Source organism: Otolemur garnettii, unplaced genomic scaffold (assembly GCF_000181295.1).
Source record: "Otolemur garnettii isolate 467f Iridium unplaced genomic scaffold, OtoGar3 scaffold00196, whole genome shotgun sequence".
Classification (NCBI taxonomy): domain Eukaryota; kingdom Metazoa; phylum Chordata; class Mammalia; order Primates; family Galagidae; genus Otolemur; species Otolemur garnettii.
The window spans coordinates 2,054,863-2,073,335 of record NW_003852591.1 but is presented as its reverse complement, the minus strand read 5'-3'; the positions used below and the strand labels follow the sequence as shown (position 1 = coordinate 2,073,335).

The 18,473-nt window shown below is 45.9% G+C and overlaps 1 protein-coding gene across 2 annotated transcripts in view; it reads right to left on the bottom strand.

Moving 5' to 3' along the window:
- Positions 1–18,473, bottom strand: part of RGS6 (regulator of G protein signaling 6) — a 582,828-nt gene that overhangs the window by 20,908 nt on the left and 543,447 nt on the right. For both annotated transcript variants that reach the window (XM_003801053.3, XM_012812220.2), the window contains exons 16-17: positions 4,151–4,240; positions 370–423 (exon numbers count right to left, since the gene is read on the bottom strand). In XM_003801053.3, coding sequence (XP_003801101.1) covers positions 370–423; positions 4,151–4,240 — 144 coding nt within the window. The remainder of the gene's footprint in view (positions 1–369; positions 424–4,150; positions 4,241–18,473) is intronic.

Here is an 18,473-nt window from a genome sequence, read left to right as displayed (position 1 = left end):
GGCTGCTGCAGAAGTTGCACAAGTTGCACAGCCCCGCGGGCAGCAGGGTCCTTCCTCCTCAAAGCCCTGGACAGAAGATCAAATGCCCAGGCCTGAGGCCGGGCGATCAGGGGTGCACCTTCTGCAGCGGGAGCCGCTGGGTCTTTTGCAAATTCACCCTAGAAGAAAAGCTGCAGACACTTGCAAAAGGAAAGGGCTGAGTGGAGGGGGAAAGCACTGGACTCCCTCCCACCCCAAAGGAAACGACAATCAAAACACACTCACACCCACACACACACAGACACACAGGCGCGCGCACACACACAAGAAAGAAAGAAAAAAAAAACAAAGCAAAAGAAACATTGAGGGCAGAAAACCATCTGAACTTACCACACTGCGGGTGAATTTTTCTAGGGAAGTTCTACGACCTTGCTCACTTTCTGGCTTTAGGAAAAAAAAAAAAGGTAGGGAGAAAAATACAGAAAAAAAAAATCTTCAGCTTACATGTGGTTTCCAAACATCAGCAGCTGCAGCTAAAGAAGAAGAAAAACAAAAGCAAAATGGGGCAGAAAAAAATGGGAAAAGAGAAGCAGCCAGAGGTGTTGGCAGAGTGGATGGGAGCAACGGAAGAAAGGAGGCCAGGGGAGATGGTGGCCTCCAGGGAGCAGGAGCAGAGGGCAGAGTTTGCTTCTCCAGGGCCCTTGAAGCACTGCAGGGCTTAGGTGAGGAGCCACCATGGCTTTGCATGGGACCACTGCTGAGGTTTTGAGTGCCTGGTTCACCACTTTCAACTGGCCCTGCCCTTAGGCAGGGGTCCTGGTCGTTCTGGCCATGTGTCCCTGGGTGGCCATCTGGGGGGTCTAAGTGGTGACACAGAACAGACTAGCTCAGAGGGCCATGTGGTGTCAGGGCGATGCTGATGGTGGGGTAGGAAGTGGCCACTGGGGAAGTGAAGTCATCTACTCAGCCACTTGTCTGGTTAGGACTGCTTTCTCTCTTGAGATTTCCCTGCCCAGAGGCAGCCAGAAAGTTTGCTAGCATCACTGACTTCCTAATGACCCTCATTCTGCATCCTTAGAGCAAGGAGGGTCTATCTTGTCCTCTACAATGATAAAGGGTCTTCAGCCTTGGAAGACAATAACATGGGGATTGTTCTAAACAGAAAATGCTCTCTCAGTGTCCAAGCAGGTGACACCTTCCCAGGTGTACTCAGGCAGGCTGGAGGTGGCTCAGGAAGCTCATGGGGAACTCTCACCAGAGGGGGCAAAGCCCTGACACATTCTCTGGGGCCTACCTGTCTCTGCCACTGGAGGGAGGGAGATGTGGTGTGCTCCTGACTTCGGGCAGCATTTCCCACCTGCAGGGGTCCTGGGAGAGTAGAATGACACCCAGATACCTGTGCCTTTATCCTGAAGCCCTGTTCCAGGGTTCTGAGCCTGAGGCTGGGAGATTCGAAGAGTACACACACTCACATAGACACAGACACACACACTCAGCAAATAACTGAAATAGGGGAGCTGAAGAGGCAGCCAGGTGTCTGGAGGTCTGCTGAAAGCAGGGAGTGCAGGCTGGAGGCAGCCATCGTCTGCGTCTGCGGGGAGGAGATGGGAGGCTTCTTTGGCCCCGCCTCCCACCCACACCACCTCCATCAGCTCAGCCAGCTGTCAGGGCAGGTATGAGGTTGCAGAAGGAAAACACAACACAAAGGACACACTGCCACAGAGTTGGGCTGGGCTTTCTTCTTGCACAAGGAACCGAAGGATCCATGTTTGGCCATGGGTCCCATGACAAGTCTCCATTCTGGGGACGGCAGGACTCTACCTTAATCCTATGACTGCCCAAGAGCTAAACACTGGGCTCCAGTGGGGCCGGTCCCAGCCCCTGAAATCTGTGCTTATCATTCTTGGGCTCTGGCTGCAGACCTGCTCACAGCTGGGAGCCACTGCCCTGACTCATTCAGGTCCTTTGCTTTGCACAAGCCATCAAACTGCACTGGAAAACCATCCTCATTGGTACTTAATTGTCCTGGAGTAGACCTCAAACCCAACTCATCTGCCTCTGGAGAACCTGGCTTTTCAGAGTGACTATCCTTTATTTTGGAAATATTAGGAAAAAGGATAAATTAGGGATGAAGGATCAGAAAGCTGTGTGTCCAGACTCCATTTGGGGGCAGAACCCTGCAGAGAAGTGAAGCTGATTGTACTCTCTCTCAGCTGGAGGTTGGTTGTGAATCTCACATACTTTTCAGCCTGGACATTGATACCACACGCCAAGTCTGTCCCTGAAGTCAGAAAATACTCTAAGCCTACCTGAAAGTGTCGAGTTACACATCAGGTCCATACCTGGAGACTTTTGGGAAGAAATGGAAGGAGAGAGCAGGTTTTGTCACTGTTTTGGGGAACAACTCCTCCATGTTGCAAGGTTGATGGTTATTGCAAGGGCTTGCTGCCTTGAGAACAACGCTTAATTCAGGGCCTGAGAGGATAATTCTAGTGAACGTCATTTGTAACATTATGCAGGAAGGCTGTCCATTCTTACCCCCTCAAATAACCTCCTTTGGGAAGTTTTCCTCTTGTAAGGGAGGATTGGGAAGCACAGATCTCTCAGCCCACTTTCTGGCTTGAGGTGCATTTTCCCTTGTGTTCAGACAGACCGAACCAACTCTGACTTCTAGTTTAGGTGTGTAGATGGACCCAGCTCGGTCAAATTGCTGACGCCTTAGAATGTCCACAAATTATGATCAGGTCAGGTGTCTTGAGCAACAGGAAATAAAGGAAACTTACTCTGACCTTCTCCCATGTGATATGGGCTGGGGTATCAAAAGTCTCTATAACCTTTTTCTTTTCCCTGGTTCTTAAAAAACTGAGCATCAGAGCCATTTGTGGGGGTGTCAGTGCCCTCTATCAGAGGCCCTCCATGGATCTCCTCCAGCGAGGGAGGTGGCAGGAAGCCGGGCTTTGCGATCTCTATCCTAGTCGCTACCCCTGACAGGAGGGCTGCAGAAGTGAAGAGAGCTGGGCTTCTAGAAATCTGGACATTCTAGAGGTCCTTTCCCCTTTCTCAGACTATTAGGGCTCTTCTCAGGGCTACATATGGGTAGGAGAGTGGGACACAAATGCTCCCCCAGACTCTGGAGTTGTGTGCACCCAACCAGATACGCAGACAGGATCCTGGCACACAGGGGTGACAGTAAATAGAGGAGGCTTATGTGGCTTAGAGAGGCCAACAGAGGGGGTGTGGATGGAAAACCATGTGCCACAGCCTGGGCTGGGGAGGCTGGGAGGGGAGAATAAAGGGACACATGTGCTCCCAAATGGTATGGGATGGAAGCTATGGAGCCTGGTGCAAGTTGAGCCACACTGAACCACACATGAGCCTCACATCAGAGGTGAGAAGTACAGCAGGTAGGCAGGCATACTGGACCTGTGAGCTGTCTCTCTCTTGCCCCCTTCTCTTCCCTACTCTTCCGTTGCTTCTCCCAGAAACCCAGCTGAGTCTATCATTGCATCTGTCACCCCTCACCACCTGCATGAGAAGGGCCCTGCACTCTAAATCCCTGGACCCGCGGCAGAAGGGGACCTCTAAGTGGAGGAGGAAGAAGGAGCTGCGTGTAGTTACCTCTTGGTTAAGAGAAAAGGGAAATACCGTGGTGGGAGGTAAGGGAGAGGAAAGTCCTGGGATGGATGACTCTGGGCACTCTTAGTGCAGTCCCCTGTAAACTGACAAAGTTACCTGTCCAGTGAGAGGTCTGCCCCAATCTCTGCCTCACACACATCTGGGCTGGTCAGGGAGAGAAGTCTGCAGAGAGGGGGCTGGACTTTGCAGGGAGTGGTAGTCTCTGGTGTGGTAAGGGTTTTGCTGGTGCTCTAGCCAGCCTTGCACTCCTGTGGGTGGTCATACTCCCTGGACTGCCATGGGCAAAGCACACAGGCAGAGGCAGCAGGGACTTGAAGGCAGGAGGCCATATCCTGGACCTTGGGGAAGGGGTGGGGTGGTTGGTGACCATCCTAACTTTTTCCCATTGGAGTGGGAGCAGATAGAGGAGGGAAAGAAGAAAAGAGAAAATAAATAAAACCCAAGGGATGAGATTCTCATTTCACACCAGCAGCAGCAAGCAGCAGGCAGGAGTCAACAGAGCTAAGAAAGGCAAGCCTGCCCTTCCCAAAGATACCTTCTTCTTGGCCAGCAGCAAGTCCTGGTAGGCATTTGACCGGAGGAAGCGGGCATAGCTGTCACTTTTCATCAGCTTGTAGATGTGCTCCTGGGAGGACACAAGGAAGAGCTGTCAATCAGTGCTACAGGGTATTACAATCCTATTGATCACCAAGTGAGGAAAGAAGCAAAGGAATCTAGGTATGGTTGTATGGACCTGGAAAGACTTGCAACATGTTCCACCCCTGCCCCTCCTAACTCAGAAACCCCAAACAAAATATGTTTTCTTTCTTAGAGAAAAAAATCCTTAAGGATCATATCCCACAGGGTCTGTAATTGGGCCTGGGTGCTGAGTTGGGTACTTAATGATTAAAACCATAGGACATAGCAACAGAAGGAACAAATTATTGTTACACCCAAAAACTTGCATGAATCTTAAGGACATTGCTGATTGGAAAAGCCAATCCCCAGAAAACATACTATGAGATACTCTTTCTATGATATTCTTGAAATGTCAAATTATAGAAATAGAGAACAGATTAGTGGGCTAGGGATAGGGGAGGAATGGGAGGGAGGGAGGTATGCTTAGAAAAGGGAACAGGAAGGATCTTTGTGGTGATAAAAGGGCTCTGTGTCTTTACATATCTTCCACCATTGATGAAGTTATATAGAACTAAATGCACACACATGTATATGGCACAAACAAAATTGGGAAATATGAACAAAATCAGTAGATTGCAGCCACATCAATATTGGGGCTGTTATATTGTACCATAGTTTTACAAGATGTTTCCATTGGGGGAAACTGGGTAAATGGTACATCTCTGTATTATTTCTTGCAGCTACATGTAAATCTACAAGTATCTCAAAATAAAAAGTTTAATTTAAAAAAAAAAAAAACATAGGCAATGATGCAATTGGGTCAGGTTGTGCATTTCGGGGCCACCATCTCGTCGCAGAAGGGGGCTGTTGGCCACAAGCTCATGGCATGCGGGGCAGATAAGCCAGGCCTGCAGCTCACATCCAGAGGGCAGTGCCACCTCTTTTCCTGGGCTCCTCAAGGCATTTATGTTCTGGCCTTGGCAATGAATTTCACTCCTGACTTCTGGCTAATTCCTTGAGCCTTGTGGTTGCTGCTTAGTAGGTCTGTCCTCATCCAGACCCGGAAAATCCTGGTCTATTAAGTGAGAGAACTTGTCAGTGGGGAAAGGATTATTCATTCACTGAAGTGGATTCAGCTCAGCTGCACAGGGATGCTTGGCTGTCCCAAAGGGGACCTGTTAGAAGGGAGAGTGGGATCCTCAGTGTTCAGCCTGGTGGAGAAAGCATCATCCCTTTGAATGGTCATTGTTTATCACATGAAACCAGACGAAGGTCTCAGTGGTTGGGGGAATGGACAGCTGGTCAGCTGAGAGGTCATAAAGAACCTTTTCCTTGGCTTCTGTCCCTAAGGAGGATATTCAAGGAGGAAGCAGAGGCTGCCTATCAGCTGGGGGCACATTTTAGAGATGACTGGCCAGAGAAAGCTGGAGCAATGGCAAGGACTCACCAAGACTCTCTTCCTACCCAGCACAAAAGAAAGTTAAAGCACAATTGCCAAGATAGGGCATCAACCTAAATGTTCATCAGTGGATGAATGGATAAAGAAAATGTGGGGTGTGTGTGTGGATAAATATACATTCTTCATTGTCAAAAAATTGCTAATGACCATCTAAACCTTCAGCAAGTGATAATCTTTTTTTTCCTGGTGGAGGCTCTTGCCTTGATGTTGTTGGCTGCTGACCGATGAGGGTGGTGGTTGCTGAAGGTTGGTGTGGCTGTGCCAATTTCTTAAAATAATAAAATAAAGTTTGCCACATTGATTTACTCTTCCTTTCACTTAATATTTCTCTGTAGCATACAATACTTCTGATAGCATCACAGTAAAACTTCTTTCAAAATTAGAGTCAATCCTCTCAAACCCTTCTGCTGATTTATCAAATATGTTAGGGAATATTCTTTTTTTTTTTTTGAGACAGAGTCTTACTAGGTTGCCCTTGGTAGAATGCTGTGATGTCACAGCTCACAGCAACCTCCAACTCTTGGGCTTAAGTGATTCTCTTGCCTCAGCCTCCCAAGTAGCTGGGATGGCAGGTGCCCGCCACAATGCCTGGTTATTTTTTGGTTGCAGTCGTCATTGTTGTTTAGCAGGCCTGGGCCAGGCTTGAACCCAATCAGCTTTGGTGTATGTGGCCAGCGCCCTACTCACTGAGCTATAGGCGCTGGGCCATTAATGGAATATTCTAAATCCTATGGTGTCATTTCAACAATGTTCATGAAACCTTCATTAACAGTAGATTCCATCTCAAGAAAGCACTTTTCTTTATTCATCCACATCTAGCAACTCCTTTATCCATTAAGGTTTTATTGTGAGATTGCAGCAACTCAGCCTCAGCCTCGGGCTCCACTTCTCTCACTGTAGCACCCTCATTCCTTCCCTATTTCCACCACGTCTGCTCTTTCTTCCTCCATTGAAATAAAACTTCTCAAAGCCCAAAGCCATCCACAAGGGTTGAAATCAACTTCTTCTGAAATCCTATTAGTTTTGATACTTCAACCTCCGACCATGAATCATGAATGTTTTTAATGACTTCTAAGAATGGTTAATCTTTTACAGAAGGGTTTCAGTCTGCTTTTCACAGAGCCATCAGAGAAGTCACTATCTATGGCAGCTGCAGCCTTATGAAATGTATTTCTTAAACACTAAGACTTGAAAGCTGAAATCTCTCCTTGCTCCATGGGCTGCAGAATGGCTGATGTGCTAGCAGGCATGAAAACAACGTTAATCTCGGGTACATCTCCATCAGAGCTCTTGAGTGACTAAGTGCACTGTCAATGAATGTAGTATTTTGATATGAATGTAATATTTTAAAATAAAAAAAATTTTTCTGAGCAGTGGGTCTTGACAGGGGGCTTAAAATCTTCAGTAAGCCATATAAAGAGATACTCTGGGCTGCTAAGAGAGCTGTAAGATTTGCAGAATGGTAAATGATGCATTGGCTGAATTCAACTTAGGTCACCAGTGCATTAGCCTCTAACAAGACATCAGCTTCTCCTTGGAAGCTTTGAAGACAGGCAGATTCTCCCTCAGCACTTGCTGCTTCACCTTACATTTTTCTGTTATGGAGATGGCTCCTTTCATCAAATTTCATGAGCCAACCTCTGCCGGCTTCTAACTTGCCTTCTGCAGCTTCCTCAGCTCTCTCAGCCTTCATAGAACTAGAATCCACTTGCTGTGGATTAGGCTTTGACTTGAGAGAGCACTGTGGCTGGCTTGGTCCAGACCATTCAAACTTTCTCCCTGTCAGTAATGAGACACTTTCTCGTTTTCATCATTTGAGTGTTCACCGGAGTAGCACTTTTAACTTCCTTCAAGAACTTTCCTTTGCATTCACAACTTGGCCTAAACTGGTTGGCTCAAGAGCTCTAGCTTTTGGCTGATCTTAGCTTTCAACGTGCCTTCCTCACTAAAATTAATCATTTCCAGCTTTTGATTTAACATGAGAGATGTGTGACTGTTCCTCTCCCTGAATACTTACTGGCCTAATTTTAATATTGCTGTTGATCAGGGACTAGGGGGGCCCTCTAGAGAGAGGAAGAGAGATGGGGGAGTGGTCAGCTGGTGCTGGGAGAATGGGAACTGAAGACCCCATTCTTGGCAAAGGAAAGCACCCCCAGAAAAAGAGGAAAACTTCAAAATAGTAAGCTGAGTGAGTCTGAACAAAGAAAAGTCAGCTAGTTAATGTTTAAGCTGACCATTGCTAGCAAGCTTCTTGCCTGTTCTGAAATTCTAGCCTGTTGGGGATGCAGCTTACAAACACCCTGCAGGGTCTGTGAGCACTCTGAGGAGAATAATGGTCATAGACGAGGCTATGACAATGTCCTAGAAAAGATCCATCTTCTAGGGCATTTCCTGCCCATTAAACAGGCAAAGAACATACCCATTGTGGAGATTCACATTTGTCTGAGGCAGAGAGCAAGGGAGTAGCTGGAGCTCTGAGATATGGGCAGAAGAGCTTATGTCCCTTATTGCAGAGGAAAATCCTCTGTGATGGTGATGGGAGGAAAATGCCTCCCTCCCATGGATCCCTCAGACGAGATTAATGCTGGCGGAGTTTTACTCCACAGAGAACTAGTAGAGCTTAACACCTCCCTAGAAATCTGTGTGTGCGACCTCAAGCAGGAGGCTCTCCCAATCCAAGGCTCAGATTTCAGATTACTGAAGGCCACCTTCAAGGCTAATAATAATAACAATAGAAGCTGATATGATCAATCCAGGAAACTGCTGAGTCTTTGTCCCCTCCCTCATCTTACCCTCTGGGCAAATAGACTCCAATAAAAGCAGAGTGGAGAAACACTCGGGGCCATTGCTGGAATCCCATGACAGGCAATGGACCCCTCGCTCCTATTTTTAATTCTACTCTATGTCTCTTGTCTTTCTTTACCATTGCTCCTAACTTTATATTTCTTTAGTTGACCACTGCCAGCTTCCACTACCCACGCTGCTCTTGGAGTGGGACCCTGACAGGCTGGTGGATCAGTCAGAACACACAACATGTATCAGTTAAATCCATCCCCCCTAAATAATACAATAGGAACATAGAAGATCATTGATCATGGATCATCATAACAGATATAATAATAAAGTATAAAATATGGCAAGAATGACCAAAATGTGGCACTGAGACACTAAGTGAGCACATGCTGTTAGAAAAACGGCTCCCAGAGACTTGCTTGGGGCAAGTTTGTCACAAACCTTCAATTTGTAAAAACTGCAACATCTGTGAAACACAGTTAAGCCAAGTGCCATAGGTGTGCCTGTATGTGGCATCTGAAACAATCAGACTCATAGAGGAAGAGAGCAGAATGCTGGTGATCAGAGGTTGGATGGGTGGGGTGGAAGAACTGGAGAGATACTGGTCAAAGGAAACCACATCTCAGTGAGAGAAGAGAAATAAGTTCAAGAGATCTATTGCCCATTGTGGTGACTGTACGCTGTAGGTGAACCAAGATACTGTACGCTTCTCACTGCCGATGATAAACGTATGAGGCAGTGTGTATGTTAAGTAGCAGGATTAGGCCATTCCACACCATGTAGATGCACCCAAACATCATGTTATGCACCACAAATGTACACAGTTTTACCTTTCAATTAAAAAATAAATAAAAAGAAAGTAAAAGCAGAAAGCCAGAAATGTCCTTGTCTTGTGTGGGACTCCTTCATCTCATCTGTAGTTGGACCACAAAGAGTCATTTCTTGGAACTAGATTTGTTCCTCCTGAGATACTCGCATATTTACAAAGCAGGGTGGTTACCCCGCTAATGGGAGTGAACCCATTGCAGGGAATCAAGGGAAATTAAATAGTGGCTTGGTTGTGAGACTACTCTGATAGTCCAGATGTGTTCTGATTTTAGAAACTTAGTGGGAATATAGCTAAGTGTTTCTCTGCCAATTTCAGACAACAATCCAGCCCACTCTAGTTCTTTGGGGGTGGGAATGGTATGTTTTTAGCTTCTATAGCTGCATAGCACCTAGCACAGGATGAAAGGTTAGCTGAATATACATGGATTGCTGGTTCACAGAAATACTCGTTTGAATGTAATGTTCAGCAAGTTTGCTGTCTATGGATTGAGGTTGGCTAAGTTCTGGCTCCTTGTGTGGAGGGAGAGTGAGGATTCCATTCAGCTCCAAGGAGTGCGAGGCTCTTGGCTTAGCTAGTCCCAAAGGCCTCGGAGCCCAGACCTGAGGAACGTCATTGGCCTTGGCTTTCATTGGTTACCTCTATATATTGTTCTAACATTTGAATCTTAGGTACAAATGTTAGCCCAGAGTTAAAATGATTTACTGCCTCTCCTTCTTGTGTCAGGCATTGCTTCAGCCAGGTGGTCCCTGAATCATCTGGAAAGGCCTATCATAATGCCTGGCCCCTCTCCAAACCCCTCTCCAATGTAACAGGTCCCTGCGTCCCTTCTGACTTTTCAAAGGCTTCTAAGTTCCTATGATAGGTATATCTCACAGTAACCCCCTGGTGTCCCAAGAGGAGAAAGGAAACATCTCCACACCCAGCCCTTTGGCCAATCCAGATAATTCCTATAGACTCACTGTGGGCCGGAAAAGGCTGGTACATTAAAAGAAAAACATTGTCAATCAAAATAGAGCAAGATAAAGCAGATGCCCAAATCACAGCAATAGGTAGCACATATTTACTGAGCATTTACAAGGTGCCAGGCACTGTGTTAGGCACTGAGATTACTGAACTAGATAAATAAATCCCTGCTGTCATAAAGGTTAGATTCTATTAAGCAAGATAGACTTTGCACAAAGGTGCATTTAGCCAGTTGAGCTAAGGACTGCATAGAAGAAACACAAGTGAAGGGCACTATGAATGCCTGCACCTGGGATGGCCTGCCTGCTTCAGGTGAGGGATGGTGGTCCATCAAGCAGAAAGATCCTCACCACGGTAGAAAGACCTAAGTAGACAGAGAGAAATGCAGCTCCCAATTCTGTGGGAAGGACAGGGATGGGAGTGGGGGTGTCTGGTCTTACAGCTGCACAAGTCTGATCACCCAGAGCAAGAAAGATAACCCTGGGAGAGGGGAAAACTGCAGGGCATCCGTGTGGGCTGGAGGACCGTTTGGCACCACGCTCATCTTCCCCAGGTCAAATGGCAGCTCACAAGCCAGATACCAAGGCAAGGATGATGTGGGGGAGGTAGGGATTAAGAACACAACCTCTCAGAGGATGGGCCACATGAGGGGGCCTTCCCCTGCCAAGACCATCGCCAGCCCTTGGCCATCACTATGATAGTCTCAATCACCCTTCCAGGGGACAACCTTCAGAGAAATAATAGATCCAAGGCACAGGTCTGAGAAAAACAGAACCCCGAGCTTCAGTAGGTGTCCTCACACCTCTGCAGGGCCCGTGGCTTCAGCTTCCCTCTGGCCTGGGCCTCTCTTTCCCACAGTCTGAGGATCTGCGACTCTCCCTGCCCCGCTCCTCCTCCCCCAGGCAAAGAAATGCAGCCTTTGATGTCCCCAGTTAGGGAACCCTGCTTCTTCCTCCTTGCCAGCTTTGTCTAGGAAACACAAAGACAGTACACAGGAGGTGGGTGAGCAGAGTGCTGAGATTTTTCTGGGAATGAGAATTAAAATTGTACTCAGGGTCTTTGGCCATTTCCCAAATGCAATGAGTTTATCACTGCCAGGGACAGCAAGTGTACAAAGCTCTTGGCAGTGACCTCTCCTGATTTATGGGGGGTTCTGGTTTGTTTTCCCTGTTCTGCAGACAGCCAGTCTTAAGGGAAATGTATATCCAGAATCTGCAAAGTGTGAGGGAGCCACTGGCAAAACCAGCCAAGCCCCTGTGGAGAGAGAATTCCTAAGGGACTAGAGAGAAAGACGTTCTCTCTCTCTCCTTTGTCTTGTCTTATCTTCTTCCCGCGTTCCTCCCCCACTCTCTCCAAGAGACATGCTTGAATGAGTTGACTATGAACAAGCAGAACTACCAGAGGTCACACCTGTCTTTGGACCCAGAAGACTGGCACCTGCTCCAGGGAGGATGAGGATGGTTCTCCATACACCAGAAACCAATGCTATGGCCGCTAAATCATACCAAATGTCTTAGCCCCCGTTCTCAGTGGTGGGAGGGAACCACACCTCTGGAGTAGTTGACAGCCGTAGTCCAGGGCTGTCAACCCTTCATTTCCCCTTAGGCCAGGATGCTCAATGATGAGGGCCTCTGCTTGCCTGGGGTGCTCAGGCAGAAGCAAATACACCCAGGATCAGTAGGGTCTGAGGCACGCCTGGGTGTGGGAGGAGCACCAGCTGTCTCAAAGCCACACCTGCTACAAATCAATATGTTGCTGTGAGAGTCCTCATTTGGAAATCTTTCTCTTTAGACCAAACACAGTGGCTCTTACAAGAGGAGAGGAAGGTAACCAGACAAATAACTTGGCGCCTTGGGCTGCAAGCACGCTGGAGCAGCCGGCCTACTCAAGAATACCCTTGTGTGTGTCTTCGCCTGGGAGGTGGGTGCCGGAGACAGTGAAGATCTCATTTCCCAGCTTCAGAACATCCTCATGGAGTGGAGAACCACTCAGCTAGAGCTGTGCACACTGGCGGAGAGCTCTTCTTATGGTTTTCAAGTGTCCTATTTTTCTTTTTTGCAAGTGTATACGCCTCATCTCTGCCCTCCATAGTTAAGCTTCCTAGAATAACATCTGGACTCTGAGAGCTTTGCAGTCCCTGGAGGAAGATGAGGCTGCAGGACAGTAGGTGAGGCTGCTGGGTAGGGCGACGGGGAAGGAACTGGGCTGGGAGTCAGAGGCTCGGATTCCGGTTGCCACCCTGTCTCTCTAGCCCTGTCAGTCACTCAGTGAAACATAAAAGCATAAGTAGAGGTGCTATAAAAATGATCATACGTGTGAAGTCACAAAGAACGCATTCACGTTGTGACTGTCTTTGTGGACGGCATGAGGACAAAGGCAAAGTTTGCAGAGAAGGGAAGAGAGAGGAAGCCAAGAGGATGTGGGAGCAGACTGGTCATGCTGCTTGCTCTGAAGCAGGGACAGGTTTAAACAACCCCATTTTACAGATGAGGATACTGAAACTCTAGCAGGCTGAGTTAGTGGCTTGCTCAAGGTAAGTACAGAGCCAGGATTTGAACCCTGGGCTGTGTACCCCTAAGGCTCATGCTCTTCCCCCATTCACATGCTGCTTTTCATTGTCCCTGAGCAGGGGTTCCCAGGAGAGTCAACATTGCTTGGCTGAGACAAATGACGTCCCTCCATGTGTGGTCACAGGAAGGTTAGGGGTCTCCTCTGGAGTCCTGAATCTGAGTCATCCTGGTAACAGATATAGCCACGGCTCCTGACTCACCATTTCCTTTTGGGAACAATTCACAACCACCACTATCAACGACAGTGATGTTCAAGACACCAAGGTTGGCCCAGGCTCTGGTTTCTCCTCGCCTACCAGGCAGGCCCTGTACACCCTCCCTTGCATAGTACTCCCAGGAAGCTGCGAATGGAATTTTCAAGGTCCCAGCCTGGCTAAGCATGGAGGGCCGATGAGCCCTTAGGAGTCGTACGTAGAAGTCTGCATCCTTGAGTCTCGCCTGTCAAGAGACTCTTGGATATCTTTAATCACAAGTCTTTGGAACTTAGGTTAGCTGAAGCCTAAAGAAAATTTAACTTTTCTTCAGCATGGGTCTAGCAGGACCGCGTACTGCATGGTGGTAAGGACTTAAAGTGGATCAGGACTCAGTATCTGCTTAATAAGCACAGAAGAGGCAACAGAAAAGACCCCCAGTGAGTGAAAGCGGGCCATCGCTCCTATGACAGCAGCTTGGATGGCTACCTTTGGATCACATGGATCTGAAGTGGGAAGCTCACATTTGGGTTTCCTTGGCCTCTGAAGCAGGACATGGGGGCACTTTGTTTCCATGTAAGGAATCATTCAAGGCCATATAAGGGTGTAAGAGTAAATGATCATTTGCCTTCACCCTGCAAAGCAGCTTATCTACATAAACATGTTTGATGCAACTGGCCAAAGACAGCAGTATTCTCGTGCTGTTCAAAGACAGCTTTTCACATTGTCTTTTTCCTGTCCAAATACCATGGGGTATCAACGTAGAAAAGTGTTTTTCTTTTTTTCTTCAAGGTCAAGGGGTTTGGTGCAAGAAATCTATGCTTAGAAGTAGCTAAAAGGTAATTCTGTAATTTAACTCTCTGACGCCTTCTCTCCAGGAACTACTAGTCTGGGTGTTATTAAACAGAACTGGATCACAAACAACTGATTTGTTCTCTTCAAAATGTATCCCTCCCTCTGCTGTTCATCTCCCTAAAATAAAACCACCCACAGAATAAAATGAGTAACTCCTGGAGCAAGAAATGCTTTGGTACTCTTTATTAAAATATGTCTGGCCTGGGAGCCTACCAGGAAATGCCCTCCAATAGAGGATTAATACCAGGAAACTTGGTGTGGTCTTGTGATATTGGTGCACAATGCCACCACCTCTAGCACTGGGGCAAAGATGAACCTACTTCATCAGGCTGGGAAGACTTCTACTTCTGAGTAATCTGGAGGAAACACAAAATTGCACTCCACTGGGCTTTGGCTTTTAAACAAAGCAAATGTTTGAAACTTTGCATTCCTCACTCAAGTTGCTTTTAAACATGTAAGTTTAGGTAACAGACTTGGTATCTTTCTCAGCTCTTTTATCCCTCTGACCTCATTCTGGCCTTCAGGCTGCTCTTTGATCATTTCATGAATTGAGGATAGCTAAGTAGAGATTTGGTAACTCAGACCGAGGGCTGCTTAAGGGAAGGACCTGCCATCCCTAGAGCCTAGAACATCTGGAATCTAGTGGGTATGCCAATGTCTGCTGAATTGGCATGTGGCAAAAATTTAATTTAACCATTGTTTATTGATTATCTACTATTTATGCTCCCTGAGGCTATTTGGTAAGTATCTTTAAAGTTGAAAGATGAGGGACAAATGGCAGCCCTTCCCTTTTTTGAATGACAGGCACAGCGGAGAATCTTTTAAGTCTGGACTGAGTTGTCAAGGAAATATTTTTTAAAACTCAGCCACATACAAAGCATTACCTTGGTGTTACAAGGACTTACAAAAGGTCAAGAAGACCAAATTTCTGCTCCCATCAAAGAACTTCCAAATTCAGAGGTCTAGAAGGTTCCAACCTTCCAGGTACAGAGGGGTGGGTGTGTTGGTGGCTACTGCAGGTCAGCAAAGCAGTGGAGCTTGGACAACTTAGAGACCAGGTGAGAACCCATGGGGACTCAAATGGGCTGGGTTGGCTCACCCTGTTCAATTGTCAGTCCATTTGAAGGACAAATTTCCAAACTAGCTCAGTCTAAATGAACTGCTTTCTTAGATCTATTTTGTTTTGTTTATAAAGTATGATATGTTCTTAGTCAAGCTCTGCCTGATGGTGAAACACCACCTGGGCCTCCTATTTCCTCTGTCATTTCCTTTGGCATAGAACTTCATGCCCCATGGGTCAAGGTCTCCCAATTTGAGTGGGAGAATGGATGTTCATGAAATGGATGGATGGGCAGATGGAAAAAAGATTGAATGGACCCAGGGACACAGTTCTTGGAACATCCTTGGGTACTCTAAGACTTTTAAAACTGAAGCCAAGCAGCCACTGTGCTCGCCAGCTGACTCCTGTCTTTTTCTGGATCCTGTGGGGGCTCTGGATAGAAGCAAATTCCCTAAGAGGATGCGTTATCTTCCCAATCCTTCCTGTGGTTTAATTCTGTCCTCCAACAACTACCGGCAGAGCTTCAGACTGCCCTCAGATTTGTTTCTCTCCCTCAGGTCCAGCCTACTCTGCCCACACCATGTAATGCATCCTTTACAGGTCAAAGGCTTATTGCTTTGCCACTGTCTTCAGGATGACAAAGTCCCAGTTCCTTAGGGTGACACTCAAGGACCCCCCAGTTCTGTTCTTATATCCTTTCCCTAAGTTTTTCCCTTTCTAGGGGCAAATATTTTCTTGAGAGTATTTCTTCTGGATCTATCTTAGAAATTATAACCCCCCAGAGAATATTAATGCCATTAATTTTCGTGAGTTCACATTTGTAAATATACAGCATGTTGTACTTTTCCACAGAATTTTCAGGACTATTAGCTCATGTGATTTCTCTGAATTGCTTGGTGGGCTGCAGAGAAGACTTCACCCCCATTTTATAGATGAGGAAAAGGTCAAGGCTCTTCTCTGAGGCCACATAGCAAATAGGTAACAATGTAGGTCCTCTCATGCCCCACAGTTGAGAACACAGAATCCAAGGCCTAGTATAAAGAACTGAGTCCTTAAACAAACAAAAAAATCATGGTCCATTTTTTTTTCTCCTCTCATGAGGCTAAATCTATGAAATTGGAACACTGCTATACCAGCTGATGGCTATGGTCACAGCCCACAGACCTTTATGGAAGATTTGGTCTTGGCCCAAATTTTCAAAAAAGCCAAATGGATCAGCAAAGCACAAATGTAAATGCTGGGCCCATGCTGACAGGCTGTCTTGTGAAATATTTCCACAGGAAGCAAACACAGGCAATTAACTGCTGTAACAATGCATGTGGTCAATAAGAAACAAAGCCCTCAAGAGAGGCTGTGCCCCACCTCCAGACCCAACTTCCAGTGAATTCATAAATCTGGCTGGACCTTCACATAGGTTACTGGCCACTAACATCAAGCACATGACCCCTGTGGGGGGCATCAGAGAACCACTGTAACCAGCTAAGGAAGCCACCCAGAGCTCCTGATCTGAATGGTGGGTTTAAAGGGTTTAGCGGTCACCATTGCCACTTAGCAGATGGGCAAACTGAGGAGAGAAAGTTTAAAGGGTGTAAGTGTACAATTCTAAAAAAAAAATGCACTGCAGAAACAGCATCAGAGGCTGCTCTCTGGCTCTGGTCCCTTCTCTAGGGACTAGAGTTTCTCCATGTCTCCGTATGACAACCACGCCCTCATCACTAACAATCTAGGAACACTGTGGTCTAAGCAGAAGATTTGGTTGGGAAATCTGAGTGTCTTTATTAGTCATGAGATGCTAAAGATTTTAACCTCCTTTCCTTAGCTGGAAACTTCTGAACTGCACCTGCTTTGCAGGATAGGTGAGACAGTGTGAGTATCCTGGTACTGGCCAACTTCTGCTGGGTAGCCCCCAACTGTGATGTAGAAACATTCACAGAGACTGCTGTGTTGCCATGACTGCACCAAAATGAAGTTACCTCTAATCTGCTCTCCCCTAGATACTAAAGATTAACCATCCCCAACCCTCTATCCTGTATCTTTCTGGATTTCTTGAAGCATTCCAATAGTTTTCATGACATATGATATAGTACAGGGATCACAAACTACAGCCTATGGTTCAAATCTGGCCCACTATGTATATTTTTATCTTACACAAGCTAAAAATGGTTTTTAGATTTCTAAATGTAAAAATTAAAAGAATTATTATTATTATTATTATTATAGAGAGGGCCTTACTCTGTTGCTCAGGCTGGAATGCAGTGTGTGATCATAGGTCACTGCAACCTTGAACTCCTGGGCTCAAGCGATCCTCTCACCTCAGCCTCCTGAGTAGCTGGGACTACAAATGTGAGCCACCATACTTGGCTCATAGGATCAAGAAAGATAATCCTAAAATTTATATGGAACCAAAAAAGAGCCTGAATAGTTAAAGCAATTCTAAGCAAAAAGGACAAATCTGGAGGTTAACCTGACTTTAAATAATTCTACAAGGCTATATTAACCAAAACAGCATGGTACTGGCATAAAAGTTCCAAATCTGTTCCATAGATTAATGGAACAGAATTGAGAACCCAGAAATAGAGTCCTATACCTACAACCATCTGATCTTCAACAAAGCAAACAAAAAATATACTGGGAAAGGATATGGTAATAAATGGTGCTGGGGAAATTGAATAGCCATATGCAGTAGAATGAAATTGGACCCATAACTCTTACCACATATAAATGTTGACCCAAGATGGATTAAAGACTCAAATAAACATGAGAACTCAAACTATAAACATTTTAGAAGAACACCTTGGAAAAACTCTTCTGGACATTAGCCTAGGCAAAACATGTACAACTAAAATCCCCAAAGCAAATGCAAAAAAAACCAAAAATAAACACATGTGACTTCTGCACAGAAAAAGAAATAATCAAAAGAGTAAAGAGACAATACACAGAATGTGAAAAATATTCATAAACTATGCATCTGACAAAGGACAAATATCCAGCATCTATAAGGAACTAAAAAAACTCAGGAAGAAAAAAAAAATAACCACTCCATTAAAAAGGGGGCAAATGACATGAACAGGCATTTCTCACAACAGGATATACAAATGGTCAGTAAACATATGACAAAAATGCTCAACATAACTAATTATCAGAGAAATGCAAATTAAAACCATAATGACATATTACCTTACCAAGTCAGAATAGTCATTTTTTACAAGTCAAGAAACAATGGACATTGTCTAGGATGCATGAAAGGGAACTCTTATGCACTGTTGGTGAGAATGTACATTGGTACATCCTCTATAGAGATTTCTCAAAGAACTGAAAGTAGATCTACCATTTGATCTTGCAATCCCACCACTGGGGATCAACCCAAAGGAAAATAAATTATTATATCAAAAGGGTGCTTGTATTAACAGGCTTATTGCAGCATTGTTCAGTTTCAAAGACATGGAATCAACCTAAGTGCCCATCAACTGACAGGTAGATAAGGAATATATGATATATATACACCATGGAACGGTTCTCA